Source organism: Podarcis bocagei (assembly GCF_964188305.1).
Source record: "Podarcis bocagei genome assembly, chromosome: 2".
Lineage (NCBI taxonomy): Eukaryota > Metazoa > Chordata > Lepidosauria > Squamata > Lacertidae > Podarcis > Podarcis bocagei.
This window is the reverse complement of record NC_138126.1, coordinates 12890096-12914972: the sequence shown is the minus strand read 5'-3', so window position 1 is coordinate 12914972 and position 24877 is coordinate 12890096. Positions and strand designations below refer to the sequence as shown.

At 46.1% G+C, this 24877-nt stretch overlaps 2 protein-coding genes across 2 annotated transcripts in view; both read left to right on the top strand.

The window, feature by feature from the left end:
• Window positions 1-24877, top strand: part of LOC308579583 (adhesion G-protein coupled receptor G4-like) — a gene marked incomplete at its 5' end in the record, with an annotated part of 57346 nt that overhangs the window by 15976 nt on the left and 16493 nt on the right. Inside the window, 9 exons of the mRNA XM_081180582.1 lie at window positions 2163-2236; window positions 3580-3619; window positions 6272-6297; window positions 11052-11194; window positions 13597-13729; window positions 16320-16438; window positions 21217-21427; window positions 23980-24145; window positions 24403-24552. Of these exons, the coding sequence (XP_081036708.1) occupies window positions 2163-2236; window positions 3580-3619; window positions 6272-6297; window positions 11052-11194; window positions 13597-13729; window positions 16320-16438; window positions 21217-21427; window positions 23980-24145; window positions 24403-24552 (1062 nt within the window). The remainder of the gene's footprint in view (window positions 1-2162; window positions 2237-3579; window positions 3620-6271; window positions 6298-11051; window positions 11195-13596; window positions 13730-16319; window positions 16439-21216; window positions 21428-23979; window positions 24146-24402; window positions 24553-24877) is intronic.
• The window catches only part of LOC308579584 (uncharacterized protein), a gene marked incomplete at its 3' end in the record, with an annotated part of 51515 nt that overhangs the window by 16808 nt on the left and 9830 nt on the right, over window positions 1-24877 (top strand). Inside the window, exon 7 of the mRNA XM_081180583.1 lies at window positions 24403-24552. Coding sequence (XP_081036709.1) covers window positions 24403-24552 — 150 coding nt within the window. The remainder of the gene's footprint in view (window positions 1-24402; window positions 24553-24877) is intronic.

The following is a 24877-nucleotide window of genomic DNA, read 5'->3' as shown; positions in this document are numbered from 1 at the left end:
ACAGAAAAAAGAAAAAAAAGAAAACAGCAAAGAATTTGACAAAACATACATTACAATACATAAAAGGAAAAGCATAAAAAACAATACAACACATAAAAGGAAAAGCAAAAAAAACAATACACCAAAAAAACAATAACATTAAAACACACATCCAATGTTCCATATCTTTATCTTTCATTTACTTGTTTCATCGACCTCCTCACACCTCCCTTTTTGTATTCTAATTTAATTAATTGTTTCAGCAAATTCTTTCCATCTTTCTCAATTTTTGTTATATAATTTATCTTAACGATCTAACCTATTAATTAACTCAACAAATCCTTTCCATCTTTCACTATATTCTGTCATTCAATTTACCTTAATTTATTTAGCCTTATCTTACCATAAAAAAACCTTAAAACTTAAAACTTAATACTTATTTGTACATAACTCCTTATATCATTTCTACTAAAGCCAAATAGTTTCATTCCAACATTTTCCCTAATACTCGTTAATTTTACACTAATTCTCAAAATAATTTTTTAAAAACTTTCTTCCAATCTTTATCCAACGTCTCTTCTTCCTGGTCTCGGGTTGTGTCAGTCCTTCTTGTCCATTCCATCTAGTCCATCAACCTGGTGATCTTATGTCCGAGGCTCTTAAGTCTTTTCCATGTCCCTTCTGCAGATCTTCTTCTTGTTTATACCTGCACTTTACTTTGTCTTTTGTTGATCTTTTTCTTAATTTCTTTCCTTTCTCATTGGGGGGTAGGTCTCGGGAGGACTCCAATCCAAAAATATCTCCATCTTCCCTCAGCAGATCAGCCCATTCCCCACAGTCCCATTCCCCACAGTCAACACTGTAATCCAGAAAGTATTTAAAAGCATGTTTCAAAGTCCTTCCAAAATTAAGAGCCCTCACAACTCCAGACCCGCCCTGGTCCACTCCAGATTCAAACTTCAAGAACAGCGGCTTATGCTCCTGCAAGGCCTCGAGTCTCTCCATTTGTGTTACTTGAGGTTCAACAGCAACCTCCTCCATTATCTTCTGCACTTGCACTTGCCCTGTCAAAACAGGTTCCTGGGTTGGTTCCTGAATGGTTTCTATATGGATATTCGCCGTTTGTCCAAAGTTTTTAACTGCAACAGTCATCAAATCCATCTACTCATGCATCTGCTCCAGCAAAGCGCTTGTCTTGCAAAAAGCAAGCACCAAAACTTCTTCTAAACACATTTTTATTCAAGGTCAGAGTCTGGTCCCACGATCCTAATCTTCACAGCTGTGAAATCCCCAGATCGACTCCAGCAACAATTTAACAAGCTCCCTCTAGAGGAGACAATTTCTATTTGTATCCATCTTTTGAAAGCAGGACCAACAAAAGAAAATTACTTTCATTTTTCAAATATTTTGTTTCTTTTGAATGCAAGAGGCAACATTGGAATCAATTTGTTTCTCTTTTTTAACTATCTGTCAAAAGACGTTCCATTCACAGTCAATGAACTTCCCCATAAATTTCTGTCTCTGACACCCCGTTCCCAGGTTTGAGACGGTGGAAATTTATCTTTCTTTACTCTCTCTCCTGCAGGCTTGAACAGTCACAAATTCCGCCCCCTTTTCTCCTGCTTCCAAGAGGGGTTTTGGTGGTAATAACTGAAGGAAATTTAGACCTTTATATACGACTTTCCAGACTTTAGCTTGCAAAGTTTTTGCTTCAATCTATTTACCAAAATGGGAGGCGGACTTCCTGTTTAGAACCTTCCCGCTTCAGTGCCAAATTAAAATGTTTCTTAATCCAATTTTCCGTTCTACTGACAGGTACTTGTTTAGAGTCCAATTGTCCACAGGAAAAAGTCAGCGCTCTCTGGCAACGGCTGCGCGGCTTCACTCCGTAAAAGTAGCGGTTGATTCAAAACACCGCGCCACTCACCCCGCGTCGCTTCGGATTCCCGAAAAAGGGTTTCCCTGCGAGTAGGGGAGGTGCTTCTGGTGTCAGCCGAATCCCACGTTCCCAGGCTTCCTCCGCCTGGGATTTTTAAAGGGTCTCCGCCTTCGCCGCCACGGCAAGACCCGATTTTCACGGAGCGAGTTCCTCTCGGTCACAGGAACTCCGCCATTGCCGATGGCGCTAACCCGGAAGTCTTCCAGGGAAGCAAACTATAGTTAACTTTTTCTTTCCCCTACAGTTGATGAGTTTATCCCATGTTTACCATGATTATAAATTTGTTGTTACAAACCATAACATCAAGGCAAACGCTCGGTGAGTATTTTATCTGTCTGTTTGGTTGTTTTGCTTTCTGCCACTCTTATCAAATGTAGGAATAGGTGGTTAGCAATAATGCATTTAAAGCCAGACCAAAAACTCACATTACTAAGGAGCAGCAGTATGGGCTACTCAGTACTATATTCCAGGGAGGGGGATCAAACCCCCCACTCAGCCCTGAAGCTCACTGGGCGACCTTGGGGCCCCCTCGCTGTCTCTCAGCAGTCTAACCTACCTCTCAGGGTTGCTGTGAGGGTAAGAATATGCCACATATATCAGTCAAGTTCAGGATGGGGAGGAGGGCAGTGTTTCCATGGAGATCACTCATTTAAGATGGAACCGACTCTTTTAAGATGCAGGTGTTCGGTGCTTAGTTGAGCAGCTAAGGTCATTGCCAGGGGTCAGCAAACTTTTTCAGCAGGGGGCCGGTCCGCTGTCCCTCAGACCTTGTGGGGAGCCAAACTATATTTTTGGGGGGGGGATGATGCGGGAGCACCAGAAGCCCCGGTGGCTGCTTACCTGTGTCTTGCGAGTGGCAGGGGCTGGCAGTGAAGGGACGATGAGCGGTGTGTGAAAGGGCTCTGGAGAGGGGCTGCTTAAAATGGCGGCTGCTGGAGCGCTGCTGCTGCTGGCACCAACAGAGCCCAGCCCCCTTCCTCCTCTAGGCAGGGTGGGGAGAAGCCAGGAGGAGGGAGGGAGGAGCCGCTGCCGCCACCGCCGAAGGAGGGAGAGGGAGGGAGAGGGAAAGAACGAGCGCACTGGCGATCCACGCGGCGATTCCCGGACCATCCGCAGGCTGGATCCAGAAGGCAATTGGGCCTGATCCGGCCTGCGGCCCTTAGTCTGCTGACCCATGGTCATTGCCTTCACAAAGGGACTAGTTTGGCTGCTCCACCAGGTTCCCTCATACAGTGGTACCTCGGGTTAAGTACCTCGGGTTAAGACCTCGTTCCGGAGGTCTGTTTTTAACCTGAAACTGTTCTTAACCTGAAGCACTACTTTAGCTAATGGGGCCTCCTGCTGCCGCCACGCTGCCGGAGCACAATTTCTGTTCTCATCCTGAAGCACAGTTCTTAACCCGAGGTAATATTTCTGGGTTAGCGGAGTCTGTAACCTGAAGCATCTGTAACCCAAGGTACCACTGTACACCCTAGCCTCACAGATATAGATCACAGGTTTTGCAAGGAATCCAGGGTTTCATCCAGACTGGACCCCCCCCCGCCAGCCCATAATACTATGCAGGGTTGCTGAGCGTCCTCCCCTCCCATATTGATGTTTGCCTCCCCCCCCCCTGTTTCTGTCTGTTCTGTTCCCCCCACCCTCACTGCTTTTTGATCCAGAGTCCCTATTCCACAAAGGAGGGAGCGCATGAGAACTGGGGTATGTATGCATTTTATGCACCATAGTGTGCACAAAGCCTCTTCCCCTTTCTCCTTCTTACGTAAAATAGTCACTTGGGTGTTGTTTTCCTCTTTTCTTCAATCTTTTTGCATCTCATGCTTTTAGGAAATTAGTTCTCACGGAGTTCTGGCGCCTGAAGGGGGGATTGCCATGGCAGCAGTAAAGGATGCGCCATGGCAACTGGTTTGAGGAGGTTTAATGGTAAACATGTCTTGCTTTTGTACATTATGCAAAGATAAACAACGGTGGCATATAATCTTTTACGCAACTGGTCCAGAACAATTCAGCCTGTCTTTAATTCCCTGCCACTTCCATTGCCATCAACTATGGGCCATCAGTAGCCAGAACGGATACATGATGCTTCCTCATACTGCTGCTTTCCAGGTGTTTGGAACTATAACTCCCATCAGCCCCAGCCAGAGTGGACAATGGCAAGGCATCATGGGAGTTGCAAAGGCCATCTTAAACCTACTCGGACTTGTAACTACCGTATTTTTCGCTCTATAAGATGCACTTTCCCCCTCCTAAAAAGTAAGGGGAAATGTGTGTGCGTCTTATGGAGCGAATGCAGGCTGTGCAGCTATCCCTGAAGCCAGGAGAGCGAGAGGGATCGGTGCGCACTGATCCCTCTTGCTGTTCTGGCTTCAGGGATAGCCACGCGAAGCCTCTTCAGGGCAACGGGACTGAAGAGGCTTGGCATGGCTATTCCAGAAGCCAGAACAGCAAGAGGGTTTGCTGCTTTTGCTGCACAGCGATCCCTCTTGCTGTTCTGACTTCGCTTTGCTGGAGAGGCGCTGCGCAGCTTTCCATCTCTGCACAGCGCCACTTCAGCAAAGTGGGGAGGAGAAATGGAGCCCCTTCCATTTCTCCTCCCACTTTGCTGGAGAGGCGCTGCACAGAGAGAGAGAGAATATTTTTTCCTTGTTCTCCTCTAAAACTAGGTGCGTCTTATGGTCTGGTGCGTCTTATGGGGCGAAAAATATGGTGATTTTGCAAGTCATGTGGTTACTACCAAGAGTAGCAGCGCTGCCTTTCTCTTCAGTAACATCTGCCTACCTAGAGAAGTTGGGTGGTGTGATGTCATCATGCTCAGAATTCCCTTGCCTACCAATGATGAGGAAGGTGTGTGTGTGTGTGTGTGTGTGTGTGTGTGTGCGCGCGTGTCAAGGCAAGGCACCTCTGAGCACGATGATGTCGTGCCAGGTATTTTCGGAGATACAAGATGGACCATTTTTCTCTCCTCCCATAGTCAAGCAACAGAGCATGCTCTCTGAATAATGCTTGGTTCCCACTGGGTTGTTATGGAATATTGCCTCCTCCCTTTTAGGGTTCCCCCCACATATACCTTTTGTGCTTCTGCAGACTTTGAAGTTCTCCCAAGCCTGCTGAAAGCTTGTGTGTGAGTGATGCCTTTCCGTCAGAAATCCGTACGCTGAGAATGAGTTGAGTGGTTAAGAGCGTTCTTGCATCCATTGTAATGTCTGCTTTGGAGCTTACTGGAAACTGTCTTCTTGGTTTCCTGTGGAATTTAAGCATGCATAATATTCTCTGGCCTACATCTCAAATATTGGAAATATTATTGTGCTCACTCCAGTCTCTTGAGTGGTGAGAGACTTCGGGGATGCCTGCGCCTTTTCAGAATTTGTTTACTTACAATGAAGGGCACTGGAGATTGTGGTGTCTTTAAGATATATGGTTTAATCTCCACCTATATACAAACTGACTGTAGAATGGAGGGGCTCACAGCATTAAGACCCCAACAGATCTTGGTTCTGCGTTAGGTTTCCAGGGAAGCCCCTAGTCCAGCTTTGGGTCAGCACACAGTAATACAAGCCCCTGTATATCCCGCTTCCAGCATCAGCCAAAACTCACAAACACCTATTCTCCATCCTAGGATGATGTGGCATCCTGCCTGTTGTCTTTATGCCTGCCTCCATTTGTCTCTATGGCAACAGAGCAGCCTCTTTGGACATGTCAATGGTGGTACTTAACTAGACAGCTAAAGTCATTATCTTACAAAGAAACTGATCTGACCGGTTCAGCGGCCTTTTCTGCTAGATTCTAAACTAGAGTAGCAGGCCCTGAAGGAATCCACAGATATAATCCAGACTGACCCCTGGCCCCAATCGTGTAACAATATAAATGGTTTTGGTTTTGGTTTGCTTCGTAGAATCTCCCTTTCCCATCCTCAGGTACATCCATTTTTCAGAACTGGCTGTTCCTCCCCCCCAACCCCCAAAGTCACTCTTTTGAGATTTCCTGTATCCAAGAAACCTGAAATTGCTTTAAATTGCTCCAAATGTTCCAGGAGAGCTGAGTGACTTTCAGTTTTTCCTCATCACAGAGTGAAAAACTGCAGAAGGCAATTATCAGAGCATTTAATAGTCAAACTAAGGGACTACTCAAAATGCCGTGTGATGTCAGAAAAACATGGTGTCGTGCCAAAGGCATTCATGGCACACAGAGGGCAATTGACGTTAGAATATTTCATTGCAACAAGTATGAGCTAATCAGCTGTCTTTCTTCTGCTAAATCATCTTGATTGAGCTTTTGCACTTAAGATATCATTCCTTAGTAATCGCCTCTTTTTGAATTTTTTTTTTTTTTTACTTTGCATATTGTGAACTGAAGAGAGATGAGAAGCAGGCTCCTGAAAGGTAGGCTGTTCATTTTCCTCAAGTAGTTGTTTCTGTACTTTCTGCCTCCGGAAAGTGATTTGCACATTTACTGCGCTCATGCTGCAGAATCTACATGCACATTGCTGAGGATTCTGGGATATGTTGCCACAGGCCTCACCATTAACCCATGTAACGTCAAGCGCTTAGAACGCACCACAAATGCTTCCAGGAAGTGGCATGTTGATGAAGAGGGGGTGGTTTAATAATAATAATAATAATAATAATAATAATAATAATAATAATAATAAATTTTATTTATACCCCGCCCTCCCGGCCAGAGCCGGGCTCAGAGCAGCTAACACCAATAAAATCACAGTAAAAACATAATAGGGGGAAAAGAGAAAAGGGAAAAAAATTTAAAATACACGTTAAAATGCAGTTTAAAATGCAGCCTCATTTTAAAATACCGTAGCCGATAAATCAAGACCATAAGGGGAGGGAAACATAAGGGTCAGACTGAGTCCAAACCAAGGCCAGGCGGAACAGCTCTGTCTTGCAGGCCCTGTGGAAAGATGTCAAGTCCCCCAGGGCCCTAGTCTCTTGTGAAGGAGCGTTCTACCAAGTTGGGGCCAGTACTGAAAAGGCCCTGGCTCTAGTTGAGACCAATCTAACCACCTTGCGACCTGGGACCTCCAAAATGTTGTCATTTGTGGACCTTAAGGTCCTCTGCGGGGCACCCCTTCTTACACAGGAGATCCAGGCCAGTGGCAGAGGGTCAGGAAGGCTAGAAGCAGTTGCTACTCAAAAGCAGGCAGCCGTCATGAAAGGGGCAGCCAAAATGATCAAGGAGATGGAGTGCCTTCCCCATGGGAAATGGTTGCAGAGTTTGGCGCTTTTTAGAGAAAAGGGGTGGCATCAAAGGCAATTATAAAACGTTGCATGGTGCACAAACAGTGGACAGAGAAAAGCTTTTCTCTCTCATAACATTGGAAGTCGTGGGACCATCCGATGAAGAGGAACATTGGCAGATTCGGGATAGACGAAAGGAAGGCTTTCTTCACACAGGGCATCATTGAAAGGATGGAAATGGTTCCAAAGGGAGGCAGCGATGGCCACCGGCTTGGATGGCTTAAAAAACAACTGGACAGATTCATGGAGGAAGAGAGGGCTGTTGATGGCTGCTCACCATGACGGCTGTGCTTTGACTTAGGGGGACGAGGCTAGTTCCCTAAAGGGTCCAAGAACCCTCCTGACACCTTCTCAAAGCCCACCCAGCTTTAGGGAAGCAGGCCGTCAGCAATGTCTAGGCAACACGATGACCATGTACATACGCAATAGACAATCTTTTATAGTATTCCTTCAAACCATAACAAGTCATAAACCCATCTCATAAACTGCTCAGTGCCTACATTATTACATGAGCACTGTCCCACAGCATTTGATATTTTCATTTGCATACATTCATTCAAAATAAGATGGGCTTATGAAGCAATTCTATATCCTCCCACACCACGCTGACGAAGAATTCTACGAAGCAGTAGTCAATATCCGGAATCACTGTTCAGTGTTGGACATCATATTTGCTGAATACACAAAGCTTCACAGCTTGTCTTTCATCATCGTACAAAGTCTGGTCTTTCATCATTGTATGAAGATTTTCAGAGGCTTTGAGACTAAAGATTTCATTTTGGACTTGTTATGGTTTGAAGGAATTCTATAAAAGATTGTCTGTTGCCTAATGTACTGTTAGGATATAGTTCCATTTCACCTTTAGTACTGGCATGTGGAGTTGTGGTATGTCACATGTCTGTTTACTTCCAGCACAGTCTGCTGGGAACTTCCATTGTATATAGCTTTTGCCTATGCTGTTTGCTTGGGCACGAAGGGAAGCAGACATGTTTTTCTTTTGTCCTGATGCTGAATAAACGCTTGTAAATATGCTTACATATGCCTCTGTCTGCTACTTCTGTGGCAAAGAGTTCTTATCTCTGCTGGCTTGCGTGCTCAGTCTCTAAAGGTCTCTGAGTCGCAGTTTTTGATGCTGTTCTGAAAATCGGAGTTCGCCCGGCTGCCGGCCAGAGGGCTGGAGCCAGCTGGGGGCCTACCAAATGCCCCCGTCTCCCTGGGCACATCCCAACATGTACATGGTCATCGTGTTGCCCTAGACATTGCTGACGTTCTCTTTGCAACACAAGGGGTTTGTTTGGTTACTTAGGGAAGGAGGCAGCAGGGCTCCAGCATCCTGCCAGAGACCTGGCGCCTCTTTCTCAAAGCCCTGGAGGCTTCTGTCCAGCTTCGGGAGGGAGGCACGAAGCTCATGCATGCTTGCTGTGTTCCCCTACGAACCATTTCATCACATGCCACTGGCTCTGCCTCCAATATGCTTCTGGAAACAGCAGGAGGAGAGAGGGCTTGTGCTCAAGTTGCAAGTGTGGGCATCCCAATAAAGACATTTGGTTGGCCAGTGTGAGAACAGGATTCTGGACTATGTGGCCCTTGGCTTGACCCAGCAGGCTCGCTCTGCTCTTATGTTCAAGTTTATGGCAAAGACGTGAAAAGCAAATCCTCGTTTGATGTTGTGGAGCCGGCAGGCAAACGACTGGTGAAGTTGCCAGATCACAGCATCTCCCCACCAGTGAGGATCTCCCTCTGAAATGCGAAAATTATTCGAGATTCCAACTGCCTTGAGCTTTGCAGGGAAAGCACCTTTTACATGTGGTGAATAACTGAACGCTACTTTGCAGATGGGAAGAGGAGGGGCCGTGGCTCAGGGGTCTACTTTGCATATAGAAGATCCCAGGTTCAGTCCTGGTGTCTCTTTTGGGATGCGTGCGGGGAGATGGGGGCAATTGGCAGGCCCCCAGCTCAGTGGCGTAGCGTGGGTTGTCAGCACCCGGGGCAAGGCAAGTAATTTGCGCCCCCTAACCCGTGGATTTGCACCCCCTAACCCGTGGATTTCCGCCCCCTAACCCCCAGATGTTGCGCCCGGTGCGGCTGGCCCCCCCTGCACCCCCCACGCTACGCCACTGCCCCAGCTGGCTCCAGCACATCGGCCAGCAGCCGGGCAAACTCCGGTTCTCGGAGCAGCATCAAAACTGCGACTCAAGCCTCAGAGACCTTTAGAGACTGAGCACGCAAGCCAGCAGAGATAAGAACTCTTTGCCACAGAAGTAGCGGACAGAGGCATATGTAAGCATATTTACAAGCGTTTATTCAGCATCAGGACAAAGGAAAAAACATGTCTGCTTCCCTTCATGTTCAAGCAAACAGCAGCATAGGCAAAAGCTATATACAATGGAAGTTCCCAGCAGACTGTGCTGGAAGTAAACAGACATGTGACATACCACAACTCCACATGCCTGTTCTAAAGGTGGAACGGCTGCCAGAAACCACAGAGAGCCACTGCCGGCCAGTGTTGGCAATGCCAAGGCTGTGTGTACACGATGCCTTTAGTGCACCTTTGAAGCACATTTCCTCCCTCAAAGAATTTTGGGCACCATTCACCCCTGGCAGTTACAAGTCTAATTATGTTATTTGTTTATTTCATAAAATTTGTATGCTACCTGATTGTAGAAAACCTCAAAGCAGTTTGCAATTCCCAGCAATGCTTGACAAACTTCAGTACTCGGCAGGGCTGGCCTGTCCATGATGCCATCAAATGCCATTTTTAAAAAAATTTATTTCGACGACGTCAGACCAACACGGCTACCTACCTGTATCTAGTGCTCTGAATGTATTTTAAAGGTGTAATGCGTACTCAGCCTGAGCTAGACGGAGCGATGGTCTAACTTAGTACAAGGCAGCCTCCTGTGTTTCAAAAGGAACTCGCCCACTCCAGCAGTCTTTTCCAGTAAATAAGCACTGTGGAAATCCATAGGACTGGCTGACTCAATTAACAACAACAACAACAACAACAACAACAACAACAACAACAACAACAACAACAACAACAATATTTCTACCCCGCCCATCTGGCTGGGTTTCCCTAGCCACTCTGGGCAGCTTCCAACAAAAGATTAAAAATATATTAAAACATCAGTCATTAAAAACTTCCCTAAACAGGGCTGCTTTCAGATGTCTTCTAAATGTCATATAGTTGTTTACTTCTTTGGCATCTGATGGGAGGGTGTTCCACAGGGCAGGTGCCACTACCAAGAAGGCCCTCTGCCTGGTTCCCTGTAATCTCACTTCTCGCAATGAGGGAACCGCCACAAGGCCCTCGGAGCTGGATCTCAGTGTCTGGGCTGAACGATGGGGGTGGAGACGCTCCTTCAGGTACACTGGGCCGAGGCCGTTTAGGGCTTTAAAGGTGAGCACCAACACTTTGAATTGTGTTCAGATACATACTGGAACCAACCTTCGGAAAGGACTTAATGTGAAAACCTTGTTAAAGCCCCTTGGAAGTTATGAGAGACGCTCCTCCTCCTTTCCCAAACCAGCTCCATCATTAGTGTGTTAGTGCTGGTGGAAGGCTGCCCCAGCTTTGGTTGCAGTTTCACCATTTCTAGACAAAGACGTTGACGGGACATTCGTTGGCAACAACACCCTTTGAGCTTAATGCCCTTGTGACTGTATAATAAATGATTGATCGACTGGCCATCCTCTGAGCCAGAAGAACCTCCCCTGATCTGTGAGGGTTCCCTTTGTGTCTTCAGAAATGAGGGAAATGCTCTCTGCACTGACTTAGGGGCAAAGGTAGAAGTCTGTATTGGAAAGAGATGCCAAAGTTGAGCCCCAATGCAAAGTGCAAGTGTCTGTCTGTCTGTCTGTCTGTCTGTCTGTTGTGCTTTCAGCTTTTCCTCAAAGTCTGTCATCAAGGCCACATCTGACCAACCCAGAGAAACCATCAGGGGAAAGTTACTGGATGCCTTGAATGGCAGTCATACTGAGAAGACTCTTTCAATGGAATCTAAAGATGTCACTGTTGTTTACTTAGGTAATGTATCCATCAGATTTAAGCTGTTAAATCGAGGTTGGCTTATTTGTGCTGTGTCATACAGTGTTGCATGGATTGATTGATTGTGTGTGTGTGTGTGTGTGTGTGTGTGTACAGTGGTCCATCGGGTTACAAACACTTTGGGTTACAGACTCTGCTAACTCGGAAGTAGTACCTCGGGTTAAGAACTTTACCTCAGGATGAGAACAGAAATTGCGTGGTGGCAGCGGGAGGCCCCATTAGCTAAAGTGGTACCTCAGGTTTCAGGTTAAGAATGGTCCTCCGGAACGAATTACGTTCGTAACCAGAGGTACCACTGTATTTACTTACTGTTGTGGTGGTTACTTCTAGTACATTTTTCAGTTTAGCAATTTTATCTACTGCTCAACCCCTCAGCTTCCAAGCACTTTACAGCAGAAATGCAGGAGAGATTATAATACAGGAATACACTGCAGAAATCAGTTAAAAGTTAAGCACAAAACCAGGGGGCAAAAAACCTTCTTTGAAATGCCTGCTGAGAACATAGTTGTTAGAATGAAGGCTTGTTTGGTTTGTTGCTGTGAGCCACTTTGGGCACAATTCTGTGGGAAAGTGGCACACTACTAAAACAGAAAATGGTGGTTTCTTAATCCTGACCATCCCCCAAGCATAGCTGTCAACGTTTCCCTTTTTTAAAGGGAAATTCCCTTACTCCGAATAGGATTCCTCGCAATAAAAGGGAAAAGTTGACAACTATGCCCCCAAGGAGCACAAAACAGCACAGCCAGTTTCCCGTTTTCTGTTCTTACAATGACCCTGCGTGGTAGGCTAGGCTGAAAGATGGTGAACAGCGCAAGATGACACAGTGAGCTTTGTGGCTGGGAGGGGATTTGAACCCGGCTGTCTGTGGCCTCAAGGCTCAGTTGAACCGAGGTCAGGTGAGTGGTGCAGCCCTGCCACAACATCTGTTGTTGTGAGCATGCCAGTTTCTGCACCCCGCTGGCTCTCTCCAATAAAGGAATTGCTGGGTTGCAATTTTGCACTTTGTGCCCTCAAAGGAAAAGGGAAACGCAATTTTCATTGTGGTGGGTGTGAGCGGAGCCCCGGCCAATATAAATTTCTGTGTGTGAAGAGATCACTTTACCATCTCCTGGTAAATTAACTGTTGTATATATACAGTGGTACCTTGGTTCTCAAATGCCTTGGTACTCAAACGTCTCAGTTCTCAAACGCTGAAAACCCGGAAGTAAGTGTTCCGTTTTCGAACGTTTTCAGGAAGCAGAATGTCCAATGCGGCTGTCGGCTTTTGTTTCCGGGGCACCTGCACCAATCAGAAGCTGCACCTTAGTTTTAGAACAATTCGGAAGTCAAACGGACTTCCGGAATGGATTAAGTTTGGTGCTTTTGTTTTTGCTATTCATTTTGCATTTTTGTTTTTGAGGCTTTTTTGGTAAATTTGTTTTTGTGACTGTGTGAAACCCTGTTCAGCTACTGATCCCTTGATTGTGTGACTATGGAAATGGATAAAAGCCCCCCATCCAAACAATGGCTATCGTCAGTGCAGTTAAGGAAAAAAATTAATTTTAATTTTTATCATCTACAATGCTGTCTTATTTATTTTATAGTACAGTACATTGATGATTGCTTTCATTTTGTGGATCAGTGGTCTTGTTAGATAGTAAAACTAATGTTAAATTGCTGTTTTAGGGGTTGTTTTTAAAAGTCTGGGACGGATTAATCCGTTTTGCATTACTTTCTATGGGAAAGTGTGCCTTGGTTTTGGAAAGCTTTGGTTTTGGAACGGACTTCCGGAACAGATTAAGTTTGAGAACCAAGGTACCACTGTATATGAAGAGATCTCTTTACCATCGCCTGGTAAATTCACTGTTGTATATACAATGGTACCTCGGGTTACATACTCTTCAGGTTACATACGCTTCAAGTTACATACACTTCAGGTTACAGACTCCACTAACCCAGAAATAGTACCTCGGGTTAAGAACTTTGCTTTAGGATAAGAACAGAAATTGGGCGGCGGCGGTGTGGCGGTAGTGGGAGGCCCCATTAGCTAAAGTGGTGCTTCAGGTTAAGAACAGTTTCAGGTTAAGAACGGACCTCCAGAACAAACTAAGTACATAACCAGAGGTACCACTGTATAGAATTCAATAGCAGTATACTGTGGATGCAATGGCAGTTTTAGAAGGGAGTTAAGACAAATGCATGCAGGGCTGGACTAACTGCTATCAGCCATGACAGCTAGAATCTCCACTTTTAGAAGCCGGCTGCCACTGATTATTCGTTTGCTGGGCAGCAAAACAGGGGGAAGGGCTCTTGCCTTCATGCTCTAGAGGTTGTTGGGGGAGAGGATGCTGGATTGGCTGGGTCCAGTGGGATTGGCTCTCATTGTCTGCTCTTGCTCCAAGACCCAAAGACGTGCTCTCAGCACACACCACCATCCAAATACAAGGGGACCTACGAGTGGCCGGAGACAGCTCCTGCCACTGTGGCATCTCAGCCCTGCAAGATGAACGAAAACCAATTTGCTACCAGAGCGTGGTGAGTTGTGGGTCCTTCTCTCTTCTTCCTCAACCTCAACACATTTCACCTGTATGAATGCATTTATACCTTTCTGTGAAGGTTCATAAGGCAGTTTCCATGAAAACAACAGTGCTTTCAAGGCCTTTTACAAGACAATATTTTTTTAAAAAAATATATTTATTAAGTTTTTCATTTTAACAATCCAATAAAAGCCACATTAAAAACATTCCAAATTATAAAATAATTGAGCGATGCAATTTTTTGGCCAAATTATAAGTCTTTGGTTGACTTCCCATGCTCTGAGGTTCGGGGAGCGATGATCTCACTCACAATTTTGCTGCTTCTCTTAATTAGTCCAGGTAGTTCCAATAAGACATTCCGATATTGAGCCTTCATTTGTTTTTAACAGCCTCTGAGTTGGTCTAGCAGGCGGATTAGACCAATATAGTATGATTCTGTGTGGAAAAAATTCCTTCATGTTTATTTTCTTTGTTTTCCTCTTTCTACTCCAACAATCTATCCATGACAATTCACTTTTACTTCTCACGCCTATAAATTTCCACTGTGACACATCCCAAGCTGGAGGAAATCTGGCTTTCCGCCATTTGTACCAGGCATATACCGTATTTTTCCACGTATAAGACTAGGTTTCCCCCCCTAAAAAATAATGTCAAAAATTAGTGGGCATCTTATACACAGATACATCTCCCCCCGTTTTCTTAAATCTGAGTCCCCCAAAATAGGGGGCATCTTATACATGGGGCGTCTTATAGACGGGAAAATACGATGTCCAAACTTCTTTGTTTTATCTCCTTCCAGGACAAATAAGCCTGTACTTTAGCTAGAACCCAAAATTTCCATCGTCTATTCTTTTATTGATCCGTTAAAAGTGATTGCAAAATTCATAAACCAATTCCACACAGTTAATTCTGTAGTTAAACCTTAATCATAACAATAATGAAGTAATCTTTCTTTCAGGCAGGCAGTCCTTCCAGGGAGATTTGCCCAGTAAGATAGCAAATAGAAAATATATCAAAAGGAAATAATGGAGGCTCACCCCCCCTTCCATTCCGACATACCAGTCCCATGATGATGATAATCCTTCTTCCACTCGAATCCTTTGGTACCCCAATGGCTGAATCAGTTAGCAGAATTCTTTATCTCCCCTCGCTCAGAGCATGCCCGTTAATTAAGTCCAAATTTCATCTTAAAAAGCAAGTGTTTGTTGCTCATGGCGACAGCTTTGGAGAGTTGCCAAAGAAATCCACAGTGCTTTACACCCAGCCCCCCCATTCCTTCCAGACTGGGAGCAAGTGTTGGGCAATCTGTGGGTGAAACTGCCCCCCGACCCTGGGGGGTTTGGGAGGGTGATTATTCCCATCTCATCCTCAAAATATTCCGTGCAAGACAGCTCTGATGCAGTAGGCAGCTGTTCGCCATGGCAGCCAAACAGGAAGACAAGATTAAATGCATAGACTCATTGGAGTTGGAGTTATCCAGTCCAACCCTCTGCAATGCAGGAATCACAGCTAAACAATGCCTGACAGGTGGCCATCCAATCTCGGCTTAGTAACCTCCAATGAAGGATGGTCTACCATGTTCTGAGGTCCTCCCTTCCACTGTTGAACAGCTCTTAACTGTCAGAAAGGTCTTCCTGATGTCGAGTTGGAATCTCCTTTCTTGTAACTCAAGGCCATTGGTTTGTGCCCTACTTTCCAGAACAGAAGAAAAGCTTGCTCCCTCTTCCATGGGTAGGTCCCTGAGATATTTTAAGATGGCTTTCATCATGCTTCTATGCGGCGCACCTCTGTGTTCTCTGAAGCCTGCGCCTGCTGTCCTTGTTCCCCAGGCCTAGAATGATACAGCACGGTTCCTGACAGTCCTGCTTAATTAAAATAATAATAATAATAATAATAATAATAATAATAATAATAATAATAATAATAATAATTTATTTATACCCCGCCCATCTGACTGGGTCTCCCCAGCCACCCTGGGCAGCTTCCAACAAAGTAATAAAATACAGTGGTCTGTTAAACATTAAAAGCTTCCCTAAACAGGGCTGCCTTCAGATCAGTGGCGTAGCGTGGGGGGTGCAGGGGGGGCCGGCCGCACCGGGCGCAACATCTGGGGGCGCAAATCCACGGGTTAGGGGGCGCAAATCCACAGGTTAGGGGGTGCAAATTACTTGCCTTGCCCCGGGTGCTGACAACCCACGCTACGCCACTGCTTCAGATGTCTTCTAAAAGTCTGTTAGTTGTTCTTCTCTTTGACATCTGGTGGGAGGGCATTCCACAGGCGGGTGCCACTACCAAGAAGGCCCTCTGCCTGGTTCCCTGTAACTTGGCTTCTCGCAATGAGGGAACCGCCAGAAGGCCCTCGGCGCTGGACCTCAGTGTCCGGGCAGAACGATGGGGGTGGAGACTCTCCTTCAGGTATACTGGACCGAGGCCGTTTAGGGCTTTAAAGGTCAGCACCACCAGTTTGAATTGTGCTTGGAAATGTACTGGGAGCCAATGTAGATCTTTCAAGACCAGTGTTATGTGGTCTCGGTAATGCATGCTCTTAATTTCTCTTGGTTTCTCTTTCTCTCCTTTACATTTTGAAGTGTGATTAATATCAACACGGGAAATGCTTATTGGAGGAGACAAAACCTGACTGCATGCCAGCTGGTGCAAACGCTACCTAATACTATTATGGAACTGAAAAACATGACCATCACAGTGGGTAAGTGGGTTTTCTTTGTTTGACATACAATCATAGAATTGTAGAGTTGGAAGGGACCCCCGAGAGTAAGCTAGTCTAACCTGCTGCAATGCAGGAACCTCAACTAGATTAAATATGGCAGATGATCATCCAACCACTGCTTAAAAACCTCCAAGGAAGGAATGTCCACCACCACCTAGGAGAGACCATTCCGCTGTTGAACACCTCTTACTGTCAGAAAGTTCTTCCTGATGTTTAGTTGGAATTTCCTCCTTTTTTTGTAACTGGAAAAATTGGGATACAGGTCCTACTCTGCGGAGCTGGATAAAACAAGCTTGCTCCATCTTCCATGGGACAGCCCTTTAGATATTTGAAGATGGCTATCATCAGGCTTTTGTTGGGAAATCTGAATACGTGCAGCTACTCACACAGAGTCAATTAAGGTTTGCCAGACAGCCAGAAGGCAATCTGAAGGAGTACGTCTGCCTGGTGATAACAGAGGCATGGAGACAGCTCCCTGATTGGTCAAGCTCTCTCTGAGGAGTGATAATTAATGGCCTACTAACTGGAATGTGTTCAGAGTTCAGTGTTCAGAGTTCTGTGTGTCAGTGTAGGAGTTGTGAGTTGTGTATGAGAGAGCTAGCAAAAGATCCGTGTTCTGTTCCTGTAAATAGTCCACTGTATATAATAAACACCTAACTACAAGTTCCTGGTTCCTGCTTCGTCTATCCTGTCTGCAGCCAAGTCGCCATTTGCTTCCGTGGATTCTGCGTTTACTCTGCTAAGGTCCTGCAACTAGTTTACTCGCTAAGGTCCTGCAACTAGTCAGAAAGTTGCGAAACACCAATAGGTTTTGCCAATAGCTTTTGTTCTGGGGGTACTCGAAGGTACACAGTACCGACACCTTTTTGTCTTTAGAAGAAAAGCGATGGTTAAATGAATGGCACTTACTGTAGCAGCTTCATGGTGAGTACTGACTCCCCCCCCCCAGAAGGAAAGCACTGGCTATCATATGTCCTCTCTGTATGCTCTTATCCATGATGTCATGAGGTTATTGTTTGTCCGTTCCTTCAAACACCAGGGACAGGGGACCTGTAGACCTCCAGGTGTTGCTTGGCTGCAGTTCTTTGTTGTTGTTGTTGTTTAGTCGTTTAGTCGTGTCCTACTTTTCATGACCCCATGGACCAGAGCATGCCAGGCACTCCTGTCTTCCACTGCCTCCCGCAGTTTGGACAAACTCATGTTGGTACCTTCGAGAACACTGTCCAACCATCTCGTCCTCTGTCGTCCCCTTCTCCTTGGGCCCTCCATCTTTCCTAAGATCAGGGTCTTTTCCAGGGAGTCTTCTCTTCTCATGAGGTGGCCAAAGTATTGGAGCCTCAGCTTCAGGATCTGTCCTTCCAGTGAGCACTCAGGGCTGATTTCCTTCATAATGGATAGGTTTGATCTTCTTGCAGTCCATGGGACCCTCAAGAGTCTCCTCCAGCACCATAATTCAAAAGCATCCATTATTCGGCGATCAGCCTTCTTTATGGTCCAGCTCTCACTTCCATACATCACTACTGGGAAAACCATGGCTTCAACTATACGGACCTTTGTTGGCAAGGTGATGCCTCTGCTTTTTAAGATGCTGTCTAGGTTTGTCATTGCTTTTCTCTCAAGAAGCAGGCGTCTTTTAATTTTGTGACTGCTGTCACCATCTGCAGTGCTCATGGAGCCCAAGAAAGTAAAATTTCTCACTGCCTCCATTTCTTCCCCTTCTCTTTGCCAGGAGGTGATGGGCCCAGTAGCCATGATCTTCGTTTTTTTGATGTTGAGCTTCAGACCATCTCCTCTTTTACCCTCATTAAAAGATTCTTAACTAATGGTCAGGGGTTTTCAGGACATATAAGAGAACGTCCTTTTTCATGCAGCACATGGAGTTTGTTGACATAAGAGGCAGCGATAGCCACCAACTTGGGTGGCTTTAAAAAAGGATGGAAGGAATTCGTGGAGGAGGAGAGGGCTATCGATGGCCACTAGCCATGACAGCTCTGCCCTGCTTTCACAGTCAGAGGCAGCAAGGCTTCTGAATGTCAGTTTCTGGAAAACTCAAGGGAGGAGAGGGGTCTTGTGCTCAGAGGCAGCAGGCTCCTCTTATGCTGGTTCTCCCGGGCCGCTTTAGTTGCGTTCCAAAAGCAAGGAAGGATTGGACTCTGATTAATAGAATACACACGGGGCTTGGCCAGCAAGACTCTGGGAGGAAGTGCGAATAATAATCTGCCACACTCAACATCTTTATCAACGACTTGGATGATGGACTCAAGGGCATCCTGATCAAATTTGCAGATGACACCAAACTGGGAGGGGTGGCTAACACCCCAGAGGACAGGATCACACTTCAAAACAACCTTGACAGATTAGAAAACTGGGCCAAAACAAACAAGATGAATTTTAACAGGGAGAAATGTAAAGTATTGCACTTGGGCAAAAAAAATGAGAGGCACAAATACAAGATGGGTGACACCTGGCTTGAGAGCAGTACATGTGAAAAGGATCTAGGAGTCTTGGTTGACCACAAACTTGACATGAGCCAACAGTGTGACGCGGCAGCTAAAAAAGCCAATGCAATTCTGGGCCTCATCAATAGGAGTATAGCATCTAGATCAAGGGAAGTAATAGTGCCACTGTATTCTGCTCTGGTCAGACCTCACCTGGAGTACTGTGTCCAGTTCTGGGCACCACAATTCAAGAAGGACACTGACAAACTGGAACGTGTCCAGAGGAGGGCAACCAAAATGGTCAAAGGCCTGGAAACGATGCCTTATGAGGAACGGCTAAGGGAGCTGGGCATGTTTAGCCTGGAGAAGAGGAGGTTAAGGGGTGATATGATAGCCATGTTCAAATATATAAAAGGATGTCACATAGAGGAGGGAGAAAGGTTGTTTTCTGCTGCTCCAGAGAAGCGGACACGGAGCAATGGATCCAAACTACAAGAAAGAAGATTCCACCTAAACATTAGGAAGAACTTCCTGACAGTAAGAGCTGTTCGACAGTGGAATTTGCTGCCAAGGAGTGTGGTGGAGTCTCCTACTTTGGAGGTCTTTAAGCAGAGGCTTGACAACCATATGTCAGGAATGCTCTGATGGTGTTTCCTGCTTGGCAGGGGGTTGGACTCGATGGCCCTTGTGGTCTCTTCCAGCTCTATGATTCTATGATTCTATGATTCTAGGTCCCTCTATTAACAAAAGAACTTTTAACACAGTGCTTGTAAGAACCAATCAGATGTCCTCTGAGCATTTCAAAAACATCTCCACGTGGGGCAAAGTCAGATCAGTGAAATCCTTGTAACTACAAAGAAACTATTTCCTTGAGCATGCATAAAGGTAAAGGGACCCCTGACCATTAGGTCCAGTCGTGGCCGACTCTGGGGTTGCGGCGCTCATCTTGCTTTATTGGCCCAGGGAGCTGGCGTACAGCTTCCGGGTCATGTGGCCAGCATGACTAAGTCACTTCTGGCGAACCAGAGCAGCGCACGGAAACGCCGTTTACCTTCCCGCCAGAGCGGTACCTATTTATCTACTTGCACTTTGACGTGCTTTCGAACTGCTAGGTTGTCAGGAGCAGGGACCGAGCAACAGGAGCTCACCCCGTCGCGGGGATTCGAACCGCCATCCTTCTGATCAGCAAGCCCTAGACTCTCTGGTTTAGCCCACAGTGCCACCTGCGTCCCTGAGCATGCATACATAGGAGTAAATAAAATAGGAATCAAAGAGGAGTGCTTTTAGCAAACCCCGGAGGTCATAAACAGCAGTAAACAGGAGAGGGAGGATGGCAAGGAAAGATAGTTCTCCTTGTGAACTCTCTTCCTGGCCCTAAGATTAACAAAATCAAGAAAAGCTAAATCAAAGCTACCTACTATCTTTATGCCTGGTCAAGCAGCCGGCAACTGGTCTGTGTACGTGACTTGTCAAGCAAGAGAAATAGGACAGAGATGCAGAGGCATGGATTGATCAGAAATCATATCAAATGGCTCAAGCCCAGTCAACTCAATGCTTTCATTTCTGACGCAAATGGCTTGCTCCATATTTTTATAATTCCTCATAGCAATCCCACCTGATCACTGCAGCTTTCAACTTTGCTAGGAATCTGAACTTGTGCTCACTTCATGAGCGTGGCTCTCTGGGGGTGGGGTGAACAACGGGTCCACATTCTTGGGTGCCCTGCCTGTGGCCAAGCTCACACAAGGTTTGGGGGATGGAAATCCAGCAAGGAGCCTTGGAATAATGGTGAGAGCCTTAAAAATGTGGCCGGGGTTGCCTCACCCGTTCACGGTCAGGAGCCACAGACCAGAGAACAAGGTCTTTCAGGTCCCTGGGCAAGGCAACTTGTTCAGATAGGGTTCTAGATCCTTATAAGCTTATATCCTTCCTTGACTACCATTCCCATGTCTGCCTTCGAGAGAGAAAGAGAGGCATGTTGGTCCCCATACCAATACAGTTGTACCTCGGGTTACAGACGCTTCAGGTTACATACGCTTCAAGTTACAGACTCCGCTAACCCAGAAATATTACCTCAGGTTAAGAACTTTGCCTCAGGATGAGAACAGAAATTGTGCAGTGGCGGCGCAGCAGCAGCAGGAGGCCCTATTAGCTAAAGTGGTGCTTCAGCTTAAGAACAGTTTCAGGTTAAGAACGAACCTCCAGAACGGATTAAGTACTTAACCCGAGGTACCACTGTACCAATACCAAGTAGCCTCCTGGTGATGCCTTCATTCGTGAGGAAGAAAAACCTACTTTCATTTTTTTTTTCTGTTGCAGAAAACGCTGAGGAAGTGGCAGATCTCATTTTGATTCTGCTGAATTCTTCTACGCTGAGTAAGGAAAAAATCGAGGTCCTTGTGAGCAAGCTCACTGAAATTGCCAACTGTGAGGAGATCAGTGAGGCGCTGGCAAGGAAAGCATTACAAATAATAGATATCATTCTGACACAGGCTACCAACGCTCAGGGCTTGCAAGGACAGATCAACAGGTAAGGGGTCTTGCCAGAGAATCAGTTGCTACCCACACAGGAAAGAAGGATCCTTGTGTGACTTTAAAGTGTAACTAGGACAGCCTTGGGGTTCGGGTGGCGCTGTGGGTTAAACTGCAGAGCCTAGGACTTGCCGATCAGAAGGTCGGTGGTTTGAATCCCCGTGACGGGGTGAGCTCTGTTGCTCGGTCCCTGCTCCTGCCAACCTAGCAGTTCGAAAGCACGTCAAAGTGCAAATCGATAAATAGGTAACACTCCGGCGGGAAGGTAGACGGCGTTTCTGTGCACTGCTCTGGTTCGCCAGAAGTGGCTTAGTCATGCTGGCCACATGACCCGGAAGCTGTACACCGGCTCCCTCAGACAATAAAGCGAGATGAGCGCCACAACCCCAGAGTCGGTCACGACTGGACCTAATGGTCAGGGTCCCTTTACCTTTACTAGGACAGCCTTTGCCTAGCTGCTTATTCTCCAGGGTTTTTTGTGCTCCCGTTCCCATTTGCCTCTGACGCCTATCAGCCCCCACATTATGCAGCCATGCTGGCTGATGGGAGTTGTAGTTCACAAACATTTAGAGGGGACAAGATTTGCAAAGCCTGGCTAGGGGATTTACGGTAATACTCCCTTGTATTAACCCCTTCCCCCCAAACCCAACATTCATAAAGGAAACTTTGTCAGGGAAGGGCTAGTGTAGGAGGGCCCGCCTTCATGGCATGCAGTCTACATGGAGGGAGTCTGGATCTCACAGCATAGTCCTTTCAAGAGGAGCTTGTTCCCCACAGCAGTCAAACGCATCTCTCCCAGCCAGCCTTCAGCCAGCCTGCCCAAGATGGATCTCTCTCTTGGTTCTCTCCTTCTTCTTCCCAGCACACCTAGCTAAAGACTCTCTTTCCCTGTCACTTCACACCCAGTTACCCTGGCAACCTTCTTTCTCCCAGGCCCAAGATCCTCTTAGAAGGACCATCAACACTTTTTGTCACATTAATGTCTCTAACCCCAGGTGAGGCCCTGGCTTTGAAAGGAAATTTAGCCTGTACTTTTCCACTGGCCTCCAATCTTCCCTTCACTACTCAAAATAATCAATTATCAGAATCATGGCGGGTGGTGAGACTAGGCCCCAAGAGCAGTGGAAGCGCTATCATCCCCCCTGGTGAAAATGCTCAGAACGGGGGAGGCAATTGAATCAAAATGCTGCAACTCATTTAAAGCTTGCTGACTGTGGACCAAATCCATTTTGGCAGCCAGATTCACTCCAAGGGCTGCTGGTTCAACCCTGGACCTAAACCAATCTCATGGTAGGGGGATGAGTTTGGGATATGGAGGCGGTGCCTAAAATTGTCAGGGTCTTTGAAATGCAATGTGGGATCCTCAGCCTCACATTTTTTAACACGTGGGAATCAAACATTATGTTGGGGGGCTGAAAATAGACTATAGACTTGCCGAATAAAAAGCGCTGGGTTGTGTCGTGATTCTCCCCACAGTGTTCGCCCTCCTACTGTAGCCTGCCAAGCTGTAGCGATCTGAGTAGCAGCTTTTACACAGCACCTTTTCTCTAGTTAAATTAGGCTGTTTTTTCACATCAGGGTCATAGGCAGATTCCTAGGGCAGCGGAATCCAGGCAAGGGGCGTGTGGGCTGCTCTATCCCCTCCCCTTCACCCTTAGGACAACTAGATCCAAGATGCATGCAAGAGCATGCAAGCACTTACTAGGAAAGTAGTTTGCAATTGCTACAAGCCGAACTGAAAAATCTGAAGGCTGCTTCCAAACTAGGACCAAACAAGTGTCTTTTTGTTTGTTTGTTTTTGTTTCTCGCTTCAGCACCTTTTTGGGTAGCAGATGGTGTGGAAAACTGTGAAACTGGAGGCAGGCTTCCTAATGCTACGAGGAGACATGATTTGCTTTTGTCCTCCATTTGCCCACTTAATTCAGTGAGAGTATCAGAAGAGACTGGCTGCTGGAACAGGCAATGGCCCATCGAGTCCAGCAGCCTATTCTCACAGTGGTAGTAGTAATAATAAAAAATAATAAATAATAAATTTATACATACATACATACATACATACATACATACATACATGTAAATGGTGAAGGGACCCCTGACCATTAGGTCCAGTCATGGCCGACTCTGGGGTAGCGGTGCTCATCTCGCTTTATTGGCCGAGGGGGCCACGTACAGCTTCCGGGTCATGTGGCCAGCATGACTCGCTTCTGGCAAACCAGAGCAGCTCACGGAAACGCCATTTACCTTCCCTCCAGAGTGGTACCTATTTATCTACTTGCACTTTGACATGCTTTCGAACTGCTAGGTTGGCAGGAGCAGGGACCGAGCAACGGGAGCTCACCCTGTCGCGGGGATTCAAACTGCTGACCTTCTGATCGGCAAGTCCTAGGCTCTGTGGTTTAACCCACAGCGCCACCCGTGTCCCACGTATGTTGGTGTAGTAAGGACCAAATAGAATAATACAATACGATAATGAGAGAGAAGGGGATCCTGCGGTCTAGTTGTGAGAGCCATAAAACAAAGCTCACTTGTTTTGTTCCCTTTGTTGTTTAGCATTTTAAAGGTACTGGAACAAATAGGTTTCAAGCTGAACTTCAGTGGGAAAAGTGAGTCCATCGTTCTCCCAAGGCTGGCTTTGGCTCTCATGCGCCCAGATCCTGTGAATTTCAAGGGAGTTGCTTTTGGGGTCATATCCTATGACTCTGCAATGGATCCACAGGTAAGAGGCCCTTCTTTTGACTCTGTCCTTCTGCCCCACGACCAGTTCCTGCCAGGTCCAGAGGGCTGCTAAGTCAAAGTCTCCCACTCTTCCACTGAAAATGGGGTAAAAGTGGGCTTTGCTCTCTGGACTGTGGCTTAGATGTACATAGGGAACTTGGAAAGGCACACAGGTGTGAGGAGGAGGATGATATGTGACCCTCTGTAGTTTTGTCTGGAGGTGACTCTAGCCCCCCAAACATTTTCTCTTCCATGCAGATTGATATCCGCCAGGCACCCTTTGACATGGCCCTGGCATCCATATTTTTGCCAGAACTGCTGAAGGGTTACTTGGAGGCCCAGTCCTTTGAGCCAGAAGATCACACAAAGATCCAGTTTTCTTTCTTCGGAACAACTTCGCCGTTTCAGGTAAAAATGGCACAGGCAGATCAGGAAGCAAATGGCAAGAGGAGGCTCCAGAATCTCCCTCTCACACATTTCTTTCTTTCTTTCTTTTTTCTTTCTTTCTTTCTTTCTTCTTTCTTTCTTTCTTTCTTTCTTTCTTTCTTTCTTTCTTTCTTTCTTTCTTTTTTCTTTATTTCTTTCTTTCTTTCTTTTTTCTTTCTTTCTTTCTTTCTTTCTTTCTTTCTTTCTTTCTTTCTTTTTTCTTTCTTTCTTTCTTTCTTTCTTTCTTTCTTTTTTCTTTCTTTCTTTCTTTCTTTCTTTCTTTCTTCTTTCTTTCTTTCTTTCTTTC